Source organism: Piliocolobus tephrosceles, chromosome 4 (assembly GCF_002776525.5).
Source record: "Piliocolobus tephrosceles isolate RC106 chromosome 4, ASM277652v3, whole genome shotgun sequence".
In the NCBI taxonomy this organism is placed as follows: Eukaryota; Metazoa; Chordata; class Mammalia; order Primates; family Cercopithecidae; genus Piliocolobus; species Piliocolobus tephrosceles.
In genome coordinates this window covers 49,446,430-49,461,940 of record NC_045437.1, presented here as the reverse complement: position 1 = coordinate 49,461,940, position 15,511 = coordinate 49,446,430, and the positions used below count along the sequence as shown (strand labels likewise).

At 41.5% G+C, this 15,511-nt stretch overlaps 1 protein-coding gene across 7 annotated transcripts in view; it reads left to right on the top strand.

The window, feature by feature from the left end:
• Positions 1-4,264, top strand: part of LOC111539902 (general transcription factor IIH subunit 2) — a 33,274-nt gene extending 29,010 nt beyond the window's left edge. For 4 of the 7 annotated variants that reach the window (XM_023207932.1, XM_023207934.1, XM_023207931.1 and 1 more), the window contains 2 exons: positions 1,739-1,778; positions 3,802-4,260. In XM_023207932.1, coding sequence (XP_023063700.1) covers positions 1,739-1,778; positions 3,802-3,921 — 160 coding nt within the window. In that variant the 3' untranslated portion in view covers positions 3,922-4,260. Of the gene's footprint in view, positions 1-1,738; positions 1,779-3,801 lie in introns of all 7 variants that reach the window. The other 3 variants (XM_023207929.2, XM_023207928.1, XM_023207930.2) reach the window with 1 other exon arrangement.
• The last annotated feature ends 11,247 nt before the right edge of the window (positions 4,265-15,511 follow it).

The window sequence follows — 15,511 nt, the reverse complement described above, 5'->3', positions numbered from 1 at the left end:
GACAGACTCCATAATTGTGAAATTTCAGAATACACAATAAATCCTTAACCCTAAACATTTCCAGAGAGGAAAAACTAGGTCACATACAAAGGATCTGGAACTAAACTTGTTTGGCTTCTCATTAGCAACACTGGATGCAGAGAGGGAGCAGTCACCTTCAAAGTTTGTAGTGAAAATTCCCTTAGATACCCAGCCAAGCTATCAGTTAAGTGAAGGTAGAATAACAACATTTTCAGACTTGTAAGGTCTCAAAAAGTTATTTTTCCGGGGAAGGTCTGGAAGAGGTAGGTGATTCAAAGGAACAGAGAAAGAGAAAGAGAATGTGTCTAGTAATATGTATCGAATTCAAAACAGGCTGAAGAACGGCCTAGCATGATGGTAAAAAGAAATTCCAGAATGATACCTGTGTGTCACATATGGGGAACAGTCCAGTTTGGAGACAGTCAGAATGCTCCAGGAAAGATATCACCAAGGGGATGAAAACTGCAGAACTCCTGATGTATTTAAATATATTGAGAGGACAGTTATACTATTCCAGAGAAGACTGGGCCTGAATTAGTGTCAGTTACATAGGAAACTAACCTTGGGAATAGCAACACAGTATTTCCAGGAAAAAAAAAAGGTTTTAAATAGGGGAAAACTTACGGCTTAGCTGAGAATATTTGTATAGGCATAGTAAACTAAACATTGATTATTGTTCTATCCAAAAGGTAGACTTAACTATGTAGAAAGAATTGAGAATGACGTTAGTTACATATTTATACATTACTGGGTTCAAGATGGTTGAAAGAGAATTAAATTCTCTTCTTTCATAGTTGGAGGTTCATAGCCAGTAACTGTGAAGAATCACAAAGTAGCACTTACTAGAATAACTGACTATCAAACAAAAGTTTGAAAGTGCTTCTGTCTGGGCATGGGGGCTCATGACTGTAATCCTAACACTTTGGGAAGCCAAGATGGGAGGATTGCTTGAGCCCAGGCATTCGAGACCGGCCTGGGCAATATAGCGAGACTCTGTCTAAATAAAAACTTAGCCAGGCGTAGAGATGCATGCCTGTAGTCCCAGCTGCTCAGGAGGCTGAGGCAGAAGGATCACTTGAGCTCAGGAGGTTGAGGCTGCAGTAAGCCATGATAGCACGTCTGCACTCCAGCCTTTGAGACAAAGCAAGACCCTTGACTTGAAAAAAAAGAAAAATAAAGCATGCTCACATTTAACCTTAATGAAAATAAAAACTACATTTTGGGCTGTCAGATGACCTTGTATATACTGTGGAATTTTTTTTAATTTATGGTATTCTTTTTTTTTTTTTTTGAGACGGAGTTTCGCTCCTGTCACTCAGTATGGAGTGCAATGACACCATCTCGGCTCACTGCAACCTCCGCTTCCTGGGTTTAAGCGATTCTCCTGCCTCAACCTCCCGAGTAGCTGGGATTACAGGCACCCACCCTCACGCCCCGCTAATTTTTGTATTTTTAGTGGAGACGGGGTTTCGCCATGTTGGCCAGGCTGGTCTCAAACTCCTGACCTCAGGTGATCCACCCGCCTTGGCCTCCCAAAGTGCTGGGATTACAGGCATGAGCCACCATGCCTGGCCTTTTGGTATTCTTAACTCTTTTTCCTGAAAGTCATGTGAAGACAAGTACATATTAATTAAAGGATTCTAGTTATTGAGATTTTGCTGAACTATTTTAATGAGTGAATTTTAAGAAAAAACTGATTGTTAAACTTTTTTTTCAGATTTTGTTATGGATGTCAGGGGGAATTGAAAGACCAACATGTAAGTTCATTGGCTTTCTAAATATTAAGTAATGTACAAGAAATACTGAAATAAATGGTACTATAAGTTTTCAACAGGTTGTTAAAGACCAGGCTCATATCAGTTTATTTCTTGTAAAGATAATTACAATAGGTGGAGGTAAAATGGGAACAAAATAGTTTAAATAGTAGTTTTGTTATTCTGCATTATAATTTTTGCTATACAGATACTTTGTAATTCATCTCTTATTTTTTGAGACTGAGTCTGGCTCTGTCACCCAGGCTGGAGTGCAGTGGCATGATCTCGACTCACTGCAAGCTCCACTTCCTGGTTCATGCCGTTCTCCTGCCTCAGCCTCCCGAGTTGCTGGGACTACAGGTGCCCGCCACCTCGCCCAGCTAATTTTTTTGTGTTTTTAGTAGAGACGGGGTTTCACCGTGTTAGCCAGTATGGTCTCAATCTCCTGACCTCGTGATCCGTCCACCTTGGCCTCCCAAAGTGCTGGGATTACAGGCATGAGCCACCATGCCCGGCTGTAATTCATCTTTTTAAAAAATTTTTGTATTAAAAGTTTTTAAATATTTTTCTTCTTTTTTAAAATTCTTTGATTGTTTTGTCTACTTTGGTACACCCTTGTAAAACATGTAATTTGTCTTTATCTTTCAAGCTAATCTGCATTTAATCTGAAAGTATTTAAAATATTTTCTTCATATTATACTTTAAGCTGTGTGATAACACATTGAAGTTGTTTAAGGTGGCCACAGATAATAGGTGATTCTTCCATTATGCCAATGAGAAAATATTTTTTCAATTTTGAAGAGGGCCAACTTTAATATATAAACTTGTATAGATGTAAATAATATGGATCACTGTCTAGCTTTAATTTTTAATTTAGTTACATGTTCCTATTTAAAACTATATAAATTATATAAAATAATAATTATAAGTATTGCTATTCCACTGTCACAATTTATAAAGTAATTTTATTAAATTGTATATACCTCTTTGACATCAGTAGCTTCCTCTTTCCTGGAACTACTTTTTGAGTCATTTGACAGGTTTTTGGTTTTATTTTCTGGGACAAACTCTTGCTCTGTCACCCAGGTTGTAGTGCATTGATGCAATCTTGGCTCATTGCAACCTCTGCCTCCCAAGTTCAAGTGATTCTTGTGCCTCAGCCTCCCAAGTAGCTGGGATTATAGGCATGTGCCACCATGCCCAGCCAATTTTTGTATTTTTAGTAGAGACTGGGTTTCATCATGTTGACCAGCTGGTCTTGAACTTGTGGGCTCAAGCAGTCTGCCCGCCTTGGCCTCCCAGAGTGTTGGGATTACAGGTGTGAGCCACCACACCCGGCCTCTTGTGAGTTTTTAAGAATAGGTCATTGTCTGTGTTGTTTGAGATTTATTTATTCATTCATTTTGTTTTTATTTTTTTATCCAAAGCCACATACTTCTGAGATTTAGTGATCTTTGAATCTGTGTATGAAGCTGCCCTGGAAATTTTATCCCAAGGCACAAGTACTCATATATGTAATGCTGAAAGAACAAATGTAGTTTTTTCCTTTTTATTTGTCTTATCTGGGTCATTTGACATATTTTTTTGAAAGGTTTACTTGAAAAGGAAATACAATGTTTGCAATTGTGAGGTCATTCCCTAAGAATAATTAAATCTATGTTAAATTTTTATGCTTCTCTTTTTAATTGAATCAATCAGGTGGTCTTGCTAAGCATTCAAAAGTAGCGCTGGTTTGAAGCTCATGTCTTTCCCAAACCTTAGAATGAAATAATTGAGAGTGAACTATAATAGAATAGACTTTAAAGGCTCGAAAACAAAGTCATTCCCTCATTTCTAAGGGATAGTTTGGGGTAAAAAATTAATTGCCTTAGATTTGAGAATATAGAGTACATTGGAAGTACTAAAGTAGGTAGTGGGAAAAAACTGGTAGAGACACAAAAGAGCAAAGCACACCTTGAATGTCATCAAGCTGTGCTGTAATTAACTTTTGGAAACTAGTTTATCACTTTTCTCCTTTTCACTACAGGTTTATGTTTGTGCTGTGTGCCAAAATGTTTTCTGTGTGGACTGTGATGTTTTTGTTCATGATTCTCTACACTGTTGCCCTGGCTGTATTCATAAGATTCCAGCTCCTTCAGGTGTTTGATTCCAGCATGTACTATATACATTGTATGTGTTAAAAAGAAATTTGCAACTGTGAATAAAATGACTTATTTAGAAGAAGCTTCATTTAAAACATGAAAGGATAATCTGACTTAAGAAACTTTTTGCTAAGAAAAGGTAATATTTTATTAACTTTTAAATTTGTGTTCTGTCACAGAAATACCTGAAATTCAGTAGTACTTCATTCAGTTAATTTTGTTTTCTATTATTTTGAGTTATACTGTTTTCAAAGTCATTATGCAGTATGTATAAATTATTTATAATAATTAAATTGATGTGATAATTTTATTTATGTTTTTATAATTAAATACAGAATATGATTTATGTTAATTCATTAATTTAGTGTAAGAAGAAAGTTAAGTCTAAATGTGAATTCAGTGTAAGATGAAAATTTATCAATAGTTATGAAATTAGGCTGGGCACCGTGGCTCAGGCCTGTAATCCCAACACTTTGGGAGGCCAAAGTGGGCAGATCACCTGAGGTCCGGAGTTCTAGACCAGCCTGGCCAACATGGTGAAACCCTGTCACTACTAAAAACACACAAAAAAATTGCCGGGCATGGTGGTTCATGCCTGTAGTCTCAGCTACTTGGGCGGCTGAGGCAGGAGAATTGCTTGAACCCGGGAGGCAGAGGTTGCAGTGAGCTGAGATGGTGCCACTGCACTCCACCCTAAAGTGAGACTCCGTCTCAAAAAAAAAAAAACAAGTTATGAAATTAATATATATGAAATGATGTACTGCTACATCCACCAGAGAGGTCTTTTTAGGTTTAACCAAACATTTGGGATATGTTCATCAAGTTAGTACATCTGAAATTATTTGTGGCTATGACCAACAGAAGTCACTTTAGATTAAACATTCAAATCACAAGACTGCCATGGCCATGGTGTGCTTACTCAAAAGGATACTAAACAGAAACAACAGCCTGCCAGCACAGCATCAAGCAGTCCTCATTAGCAGTGGAAGTCTTTGTAGCAGTCCACTATTACAGTTTAGTTGCAAGGAGATAAGATCCTCCACAGGCATCAAGGAACCAATATCTCTTAACAATTCCATAAACACAGCTTCCAGGGTATCCACAAGGGATGTGTCAATTTCAAGAGTCACCACACTCAGGAAAGCCTAAAGCTTGAAGTCTCCATTAGATTATTTATAGTGCATCCCAATCCAGATACCGTAACAATTACAAGTTATTTTTACTATAAGGAAAGTTGCCTAAAATCATAGTTGATACTAACCATGGTTAACAGAGCTCTAAAAGTTTGACAGAAAGTGAGATTCAAATCCTTTCACTCTCATTTGCTAAACCTTTTGCTTTACTCTGGGTCATCAGAGAAATTTAGGTGAGAATGTATGATGAAGTCTGTGTTTTAGGTTCAATGCAGATATATCATTATAGGCAGAACTCTTTTCTGGTTATACCCAGTTAAGAGTAAATCAGGCTTTCATAGCAAAGGTATGTCTATTTTATGTATATAAACTTCAGGTACTCTAGATTGAGTTTCACTGTGAAATTTGTGACTTTTTTTTTTTTTTTTTTTTTTTTTTAGATGGAGTCTTGCTTCATCACTTAGGCTGGAGTGCAACGGTGTGATCTTGGCTCACTGCAACCTCCATCTCCCGGGCTCAAGCAATTCTCCTGTCTCAGCCTCCTGAGTAGCTGGGACTACAGACGCCTGCCACCATGCCTGGCTAATTTTTGTATTTTTAGTAAAGAGACGGGGTTTCACTTTGTTGATCAGGATGGTCTCCAACTCCTGACCTCAGGTCATCCACCCACCTCGGCCACTGTGCCCAGTGGAAATTTATGATTTTATAACTAAGAATTTTTAGTTAAGAACATTATCAGTAAAGACAATGTAGTCCTACCCTGGAGAGTCTATTCAATAGATCTTCAGGGGAGCCCAGGAATATGCATCTTTAGTAAGTGTGTGTGCACATGCACACACATACACACACACACACACACACAATGTGATTGGAGTAACAGCAGTTTCTCACAGGAGTCATACTCCATGAGCCTAGACCCAGTGGTTCTTTATGTGGACACAAATTTCAGCTATAGGTTACCTAGTAACTGCTGTTTTCTTCCATCTGCTCTGTCAACAAAGGTATCAGTGGCTTGCAGGAGATGCCTTTAATACTCTCAGCGCATTCCATCTCCCCCTATCTGGTTTAGAAGGAAGGCCTTCATTAATTACCTATTGAAAAGTTACTAGAACTCTCTATTAGAGACTCACCCTCTTGACCTGATAAAAAGGGATATCCATGTCTCTGTTAACAGCTTTATCTCTTCTTACAGTTTTGGGTATTTGATAAGGTTAAGACAAAATTTTAGTTATGGTTAAGGAGGAGTTCTTTTTTCACAATTACAGAGAAAATTTTGGTTTGTTGAATATTGCAGAAATAGAAATGGTAACATAAGACAATTCTGGCCTTTAATTGTTTTCTTGAAACTCTACAGTATGCTACAATAGTGAAGGAAACTATTAACATGAGACATCCTTCTGAATAGGATATATTTCTGAGTTCCACTATTCAGTTACAAAACTCCTTAATGCTTAAAATTCATTATGAAAATTAGATTTATTTTAAATACTTTCAAGTGTATACATTTTTATTTCATAATTTTTATTCTGTCTTTGAACTAAAGCATTTAGTTCATTTATATTTACTGTGTACATTTTATATTTAATAAGCAAATATATTTATTTATTAAAAGATTACCACTGATATATTTGGGTTTAAATTTATTATCTTTGTGTTATTGGTTCCAACAATTCCATCTTTCCTTTTTTTCTTAGTTTTTTTAACTGCATATTTGGCACTATCTTTTCCTTCCTGCCTTCTTTTTGATTACTTACTTTCTACCATTCTGTGTTTTTCCTCACTAGTTTGAAAATTGTGTACTTTGTTTTTATTCTTTCAGTGGTTACCCTAGAAATTACAACAAACAAAAATTACATCAACAAGAAATTGCAGCATGAAGAATTTCTTTCTTTTTGTCTTTTTTTGAGACAGAGCTGGAGTGCAGTGGCGCAATCTCGGCTCACTGCAAGTTCTGCCCCCCAGGTTCACGCCATTCTCCTGCCTTAGCCTCCCAAGTAGCTAGGACTACAGGCGCCCGTCACCATGCCCGGCTAATTTTTTGTGTTTTTAGTGGAGACGGGTTTCACTGTGTTAGCCAGGATGGTCTTGATCTCCTGACCTCGTGATCCACCTGCCTTGGCCTCCCAAAGTGCTGGGATTACAGGCGTGAGCCACCACGCCTGGCCAACAACAATTTCTTAACTTAAGTCCCCTAGAAAGTACAACCTGAGGCAAAGATGAAAGTGTTGTTACTTTATTAGGAAGGGGCAGATCTAGGGGGGTGAGAGTGTGGAAGAAAAGGGAAAGCAAGGCAAGGAAAAACGTGATGCATTGCATTATTGCAGTGGCTGGACTTCATGACAAGCTGTGACGAGATACAGGAGCCTCCCAGCAAGTGTGTTCACTTAGAGTGTGGGGCTTCTCCAGAAGGTTTATAAGGAGAAACTGCCCCTCCTAGCAGTCCATTGAAGGGAGGAAGGAGAAGTGACTTACTTTTCTTAAGTTCTTCTATTTTCCGTTGATCCTAGTTTGCTCACAGGGCTGTGTCATCTCATCCTTTGGTAACTGCTCAGGAAGCCAGATCTCGTGCTCAGTGGTGTGGCATTGCATCCGCCTCTAGAAGGATTTCTCAATACTTTATAACTTCCTCATGTTTGTGGTCATATCTGTGTTCAGCTGTATCTCTAGAATGGCTGGCAAATTCATAGCATGAAATGATGTCATGAGTGGTGACAAAGAAAGGGTGCAGTCAGCCCTTGGGGAGTGGGTTAGTGGAATCCCAGTCTGGAGGCCATTAGTGGGTGGCAGAGTTTAGGAGAAAAGGTAAGAAGTTTCAGTGCTTGGGCCCTGTAGTAAGGAGAAAAACAGTACAGGAGGTTGTCACGTTTCTGAGAAGTAGTCTTAGAGTGCCCTAGTACCCGCTTTGGATCCAGTTCTGTAAGGGGCAGAGGATTCATTATTTCCAGGTAATCTAAGTCTGTTCTGGGGAGAAGTATTACAAGATGGACTGGGAACTCAGCTGGGATCCTGAAGGGATTTAAGTTATTGATTTCACCTGACTGAATTGCTATTTGTGTCACACCTCAGGACCCTGGAAACGACACAGTTTGCCCATTCATTCATTTATTAATTCACTCAACAAACTTGTACATCTGCCGTAAGTCTGACACAATCCTAGTTATCAGGGATGTAGATACTCAAAAGAAGATGTAAACCTAACCTCATGCATCTGTGAATCTCCCCATCTGAAAAGACACAGCCTTGTAAAGAAGCTTGTGTGAAAGTGCTAACGACATGCCAAGTATTATGGGGATGCAGGAGAGGCGTGGTAAAGTGGGTTGGGAGGCAGCTCAGATGTCTAAAGGGGTCAGGCAGACAATGCAGATAAGTGAAAGGGGGCCAGTTGATGCACAGTGGGGACATCTGGAAAGCACCCATCCCATCTAAAGGAGGCAGCCTCTGAGAGGCTGGGGATCAGGGATAGAAGGGAGATGTACTTTTCACTGTAGATCCTTTTGTATCTTTTAAATTTTGTTACTTAATTCAAAAAAATGTAAAAACAAAGATTTTAAAGTGAGGTAACCGTTATTTGGCTCCAGCTTATTTTTTTATTCTGGGAATGATACTTAAACTAAAAACTGGAATTTTGTTTTTTTTTTTTTTTTTTTTTTTTTTTTTTTTGAGACAAAGCCTTGCTCTGTTCCCCAGGCTGGAGTGCCTTGGTGCAATCATGGCTCACTGCAGTCTCGACCTTCCAGACTCAAGTGATGGTCCCACTTCAGACTCCCTAGTAGCTGAGACCACGGGTGTGTGCCACTGTGCCTGGCTAATTTTTAAAAAGTTTCTTTTTGTAGAGACAGTGTCTTCCTATGTTGCCCAGGCTGGTGTTGAACTCCTGAGCTCAATTAATCTGCATGCCTCAGTCTTCCAAAGTGTTGGTATCACAAGCTTGAGCCACTGTGCCCAGCTGTAAAAACTGGATTTTTAAAGTGAATTCTCCCAAGTTTGAAATGTTGGCATCTAATTTAGAAAAACACAGAGGCTAAATATCTTCAGGCCACCAGTTTACAAACTTTGGCTTGGCCTGTGTCTTTTCTATCACTTATCATCAGGGCAGATATTCTTATAAGTTTCAGGTGTTATACTTTGCTGGGATATACTCCTCTTAGGGGATTATTTATTTATTTTTTGTTTTTGTGACAGAGTCTTGCTCTGTCAACCAGGCTGGAGTGCAGTGGCACAATCTTGGCTCACTGCAACCTCTGCCTCCTGGGTTCAAGTGATTCTCCTGCTTCAGCCTGCTGAGTAGCTGGAACTACAAGCGTGCACCACCATGCCTGGCTAATTTTTGTATTTTTAGTACTGACAGGGTTTCACCATGTTGGCCAGGCTGGTCTTGGAACTCCTGACCTCAAGTGATCCACCCACCTGGACCTTCCAACATGCTGGGATTACAGGCATGAGCCACCGTGGCCAGCCTTAGGGGATAATTTAGTTTAGGTTTTTTGTGTTTCTGTTTTAAATTTAAATTTTTATTTTTTTGAGGCAGTGTCACTCTGTCTCTCAGGCTAGAGTGCAATGGCATAATCAACTCACTTGAATTCCTGGGCGCAAGTGATCCTCCCAATTCAGCTTCTCCAGTAGCTAGGACTACAGGCGTGCACCACTATGCCTGGCTGATTTTTTTTTTTTAAGAGATGGACTCTTGTCGTGCTGTCCAGGCTCGTCTCAACTCCAGGCCTCAAACGATCCTGTCTCCTAGGCCTCCCAAAGTGCTGGGATTACAGACTACAGACGTTAGCCACTGTGCCCAGCCTAGTTCAAGTTTTAAGCATTAAGAATTGACTCTTTGGAGGACTAGGGATCTTTTAAGGATCTCTATAGTCAGTGACTCTAAATGTAGTGTTTGGACCAGTAAGTAGCATTAGCATCACCCAAAAAGTCATTAGAAATGCAAATTCTTGGCCGGGGGCGGTGCCTCACGCCTGTAATCCCAGCACTTTGGGAGGCTGAGGTGGACAGATCACGAGGTCAGGAGTTTGAGACCAGCCTGACTAACATGGTGAAACTTCATCTCTACTAAAAATACAAAAATTAGCCGGGCGTGGTGGAGGGCACCTGTAATCCCAGCTACTCAGGAGGCTGAGGCAGGAGAATCACTTGAACCCGGGAGGAGGAGGTTGCAGTGAGCTGAGATCGCACCACTGCACTGCAGCCTGGGCAACAGAGTGAGACTCCATCTCAAAAAAAAAAAAAAAAAAATGCAAATTCTTGAGCCCCATCACAGGCCTGTTGAATCAGAAACTCTGAGGATGGGTCTGGCAGTCTTTGCTGTAACAAATCCTCCAGGTGGTCACAACGAATGTTGAAGTGTGAGAGTTACTGCCCGTAATCCCATTACAGAGGTACGTAGGTAACTTAAAAACAGGTCCTGATAAACGAATTCTACTAAACTTAAAAAACAAATTCAGGTAACTTTATTAAAAAAAAAACAAATCTCAAACATGGAATTATTTTTTCACTTTTTTTTTTTTTTTGGAGACAGAGTCTTGCTCTGTCGCCCAGGCTGGAGGGCAGTGGCGCGACCTCGGCTCACTGCAATTTCCATCTCCCAGGTTCACGCCATTCTCCTGCCTCAGCCTCCCAAGTAGCTGGGACTACAGGCGCTCGCCACCATGCCCAGCTAATTTTTTTTGTATTTTTAGTAGAGACGGAGTTTCACCATGTTAGCCAGGATGGTCTCAATCTCCTGACCTCGATATCCACCCGCCTCGGCCTCCGAAAGTGCTGGGATTACAGGCGTGAGCCACTGTGCCCGGCCTTTTTCACTTCTCTTCATGCTCTGTAAACATTAGTGAATTTATATATGTACTTAGAATTTTTAAAAATCAATTTTATTGAGTTATAATTAACATACAGTAAAAATACTCCCATTTTGAGTAATTCCATGCCTTTTGACAAGTGTTCTGTACCCATGCCACGACCACCACAATCGAGAGAGAACATCGTCATCATTCCAGAAGGGCTCCTTTGCGGTCAGTATTCCTGAGGAGCTCCAGCTGCCGGTGACATTGGTCTGTTTTCTGTCACTGTAGATGAGATTTGTCTGTTATATACAATTTTTAACAATTAAATATGTATGGCTTCTTTTGCTTAGTATGATGTTTTTGAGCTTATTCATTTGTTGCATATATCAATACGTTGCTTCTTTTTACCACCTGTATTTCATTTATGGATACTTTGTTTATCCATGTATTTATCCCCAGTGGACACTGGGCTGTTTCTGATTTTTTGGTTATTATTATGAATAAAGTTGCTATGAACATTATTGTATAAATCTTTGTGTGTTCATGTGTTTTCATTTTTCTTGGGTAAATATGTAGGAATAGGCCGGGTGCAGTGGCTCACGCCTGTAATCCCAGTACTTTGGGAGGCCAAGGCGGGCAGATCACAAGGTCAGGAGATCAAGACCATCCTGGCCAACATGGTGAAACCCTGTCTCTACTAAAATACAAAAAAAATTACCTGGGTGTGGTGTTGTGCACCTGTAGTCCCAGCTACTCGGGAGGCTGAGGCAGGATAATCACTTGAACCCAGGAGGTGGAGATTGCGGTGAGTCAAGATCATGCCAGTGCACCCCAGCCTGGCAATAGAGCAAGACTCCGTCTCAAAAAAAAAAAAAAAAAATTCTAGTCTGTATGGCAGCATAACATCAGGTAAAAGTACAGACTAGCCAGATCACCTGGTTAACCTTAACCTCTATGTGCTTGAGTTTCCTTATCTGTAATATGGAGATACAGCAATAGCTGATTTGGACTGTTAAAGGAATTAAGTGGACACATGTAAAGTGCTTAGAATTGTCCCTGGCAAGTAGTAGGCTGCAATATTGTGATATAATAAATATATATATTTGATCTTCATCCGGTTCCTGGCATGGATCTCCAGAAATCCTTGTAATTTCCTGGGTGACAGGGGTGATAGAAACATCTTTTATTAGAATACTTGGTGTTGGTTCCTGACACAAGAGCTTCTAAGACCTTTGGAATCTCCAAATGATAAGAGTGTATGATAATAAGCTAATTGGTGGCTGGGATCCTTTAGACAACTTCAGGATGGCGGCTATGCCCTGAAAGACTAAGGCATGATTAGAGGTCTGGGACTTGCAGCCCCACCCCTTGACCTCCAGAGAGGGTAAAAGGGCTGGAGATTGACTAACCACCAAAGGCCAGTGATTTAACCAATCATGCTTAAGTGATGGCACCTCCATTAAAAAATAAACCGCAGGTTTGGAGAGCTTTTGGTTTGGTTAACCCTAACCACATACCAAGAAGGCGATGCATCTCAAACTGCAAGAAGACAAAAGGTCCTGTGTTCACCTGGGACCTTTCTGGACCTTGCCCTGTGTACCTCTTCCACTGCCTGTTCATCTGTATCCTTTATAATAAATCAGTAAACATAAGTAAAGTTTCTGAGTTCTGTGAGCCATCGTAAGAAATGATCAAAACTGGGATTTTCCTTTCGGAAGCCCCTCTCTCTCGCAAGGGAGAGCGCTGTTCTCCTTTTTCTTTTGCTTGTTAAACCTCCGCTCCTAAACCCACTCCTCATGTATATCCGTGTCCTTAACCTTCTTGGTGCGAGACGACGAACCCCGGGTACTGACCCCAGACAACAATGCCACTTCATATTGGGGACTTCGTCTGGGATTCCAAGGTGCATTCATTGGAAAGGTGAGTAGAGGAGCGGACCTCAACTCTGTCCTTTGATTTCGAGGCTCTTGGCCTCCATTTTAGAATCAGACCAAACCAAATACTGGGCCCCCTTCTGCTTCTGTGAATGGGAAAACTGCCTTCAACAATTAGCCATTTAAAAATGATGAGCGTGCCTGCCAGCCTTACAAGTCTTGGGGGACAGGCTTGCTGGGGAGGACATGGAGAACCCCCAAGTACCCACGGGCTGCTGGGCATATTGGCCATGTTTGAACCAGCTTCCTTTCACGGAGGACCAAGCCGTCGTGTGGGGCTGGAAGAGGTCCTGGAGCAACTGAGGATTTCTGGCTGGGGCTACCTCCTGGTGCCATCCAAAGGCTTCTGGACTCACCCCAGCCTCCGGCCACTCTAAGGGGTGTCGGCAACAGGACCTCCAACTTTCCTATCATCATTCCCTCATTTCCTGTCCACCACCACCGTGCCTCCTATCCTCTCTCTGTATGCAGTGCTGCGGGAGTTTTACAGTTCAGGGAAGTAATCTTGTTAGGCAAGAACAAGGAATGCTGTAGTAACCGGGGATATAGCACAGGGGCGCGCTGTTGTGATTTTCTAGGAACAGAGGGTCTCCTGCCCCACCACAGTGAGCATCACTCTCTGCCCTTGCTCTGGAAAGCACATGGCATGTCAAGGTCACTCTGCCCTTTGTCATAGTAAGATTGGGGTGGGGTGACCAACCTTCCCCTCGCGCTATGTAAACGTCACACCCGGTCAAACCAACCTGTGGGCTGTAGGCAAATCAGACACCGCCTCCTCAGGCCTGCCTATAACATCTGGTGCAGTCCACCGCGGGCCGGATTTTCCTTTCGGAAGCCCCTCAGGAGGGAGCGATCTGTTCTCACTGTTCTTTCTTTTGCCTGTTAAACCTCTGCTCCTAAACTCCCCCAACGCCCAAGAAGGAAATTACTGAACCTGAGGAGGTTGCAGATGCCCATGATTTGTAGTGAACTCGGACAGAAGTGTGGGTACCCTGGGTTCCTAATAGTTGTGGCTGGCATCCGAAGTAGGGGCAGTCTTGGGGGCTGAGCCCCTAACCCATGGGGTCTGCACTAACTCTGGTTACTTAGCATCAGAATTGAGTAAAATTGTAGGACACTCAGCTGCTGTCTGCGGAGAATTGGTTGGTGGAAAACTCATATATTTGATGTCAGAAATGTGAGTAGAGAAATGGTTTTTCCTTTATAGACTCTATGTAAATTTTAATTCGTGTTTTTTGTAATACACAATATTACTGATTCTTAAAAGTATAAACCCAGGAAAATTAAGAAAATAGGAATGTCAAGTCCAACAGAGCTTAAAGGTAAAATAAAATAAAACCGAAATGAGACCAGTAGCACAATATTTTAACACATTCTTGGAAAGTAGAAACTAAACGGACTAGTCGTCATGAAGGAAGCAGCCCGAGGAAACCGCTTCCTGAGTATGGAGTCTCCTATGAGAGACCATCTGCCCTATGGAGAAGCTTGGAGTAACTGTGGACATGATGCCAGGTAGGAAGGAGGGCTGGAGTGACACGAAGGGCTGAAAATTGAGGGACTAATTGGAAGCCCGTGCATGGGACAGTCAGCTCCCTCTACCCCATGATCAGAATATTTGACACACAAGTGTTTACCCTGGGGCAAAAAATTAAAGAAGTCTTCCCTGCTGCCCCCAAAATTGAACACATTGCTTTCTCTTAGCTGACCTAGAGAACCAGTGTGGACACAGTTGACACTATGAAAATAACAGAAAAGAAAGAGCTGTGGGAAATTATAATTGCTGAAATTTTAAACTACGATTGGAGAGCTGGAATATAAAGGAGAGGACAGCTGGGTGTGGTGGCTCACATCTGTAATCCCAGCATTTTGGGAGGCTGAGGCCGGCAGACCACTTGAGCCCAGGAGTGCGAGACCAGCCTGGGCAACGTGGTGAGTCCCCCATCTCTACACGAAATAAAACAAAAAATTAGCTGGGCATGGTAGCACACGTCTGTAGTCCCAGCAACTTGGGAGGCTGAGGTGGGAGGATCACTTGAGACCAGGAGGTGGTGGCTGCAGTGAGCTGTGATTGTGCCATTGCACTCCAGCCTGGATGACAGAGCAAGACCCTTAGAAAGTAGGAAAATAATATATGGAAAAAAAAGTGATCAATTAATTTCTCACCTGAATAGTGGGAATACCACAAGGAGTAAAAAGAGAGTAACAGACAGTAGGAAGTTATCAAATAAATAATAGAAGGTAATTTCCCAGGCTTGATGGGAGACCCAAGAGTTCAGATTGAAAAGGCCCACTGAATACCCAGCCCAATGAATGTAGAGAGATCTACACGTAGGAGAAAAGATCCTAAAAGCTACCAGAAAGATAGAAACTGTTACTATAACAGAAATAAGACACTAGCACCTTAACTGTTAACCAATCTCATCAAACTAGAATAAAGGCCGGGTGTGGTGGTTCATGCCTATAATCCTAGCACTTTGGGAGGTCGAGATGGGAGGATCGCTTCAGTCTGGGAGCTTGAGGCTGCAGTGAGCTGGGATCGTGCCACTGCACTCCAGCCTGAGTGACAGAGTGAGACACTGTTTCAAAAACAACAGAAACAAAAAAACTAGAATAAAATACTTCTGGTGTGAGACTCTGTAGGTTTCATTACTCCCCTTGGGTCCTGATTGAATCCTGTTGACTCAAGACCTTAGAGCATTTATTGGTAACATCTGTGACTGCGCAATTTGTTTTGCCTTTCAG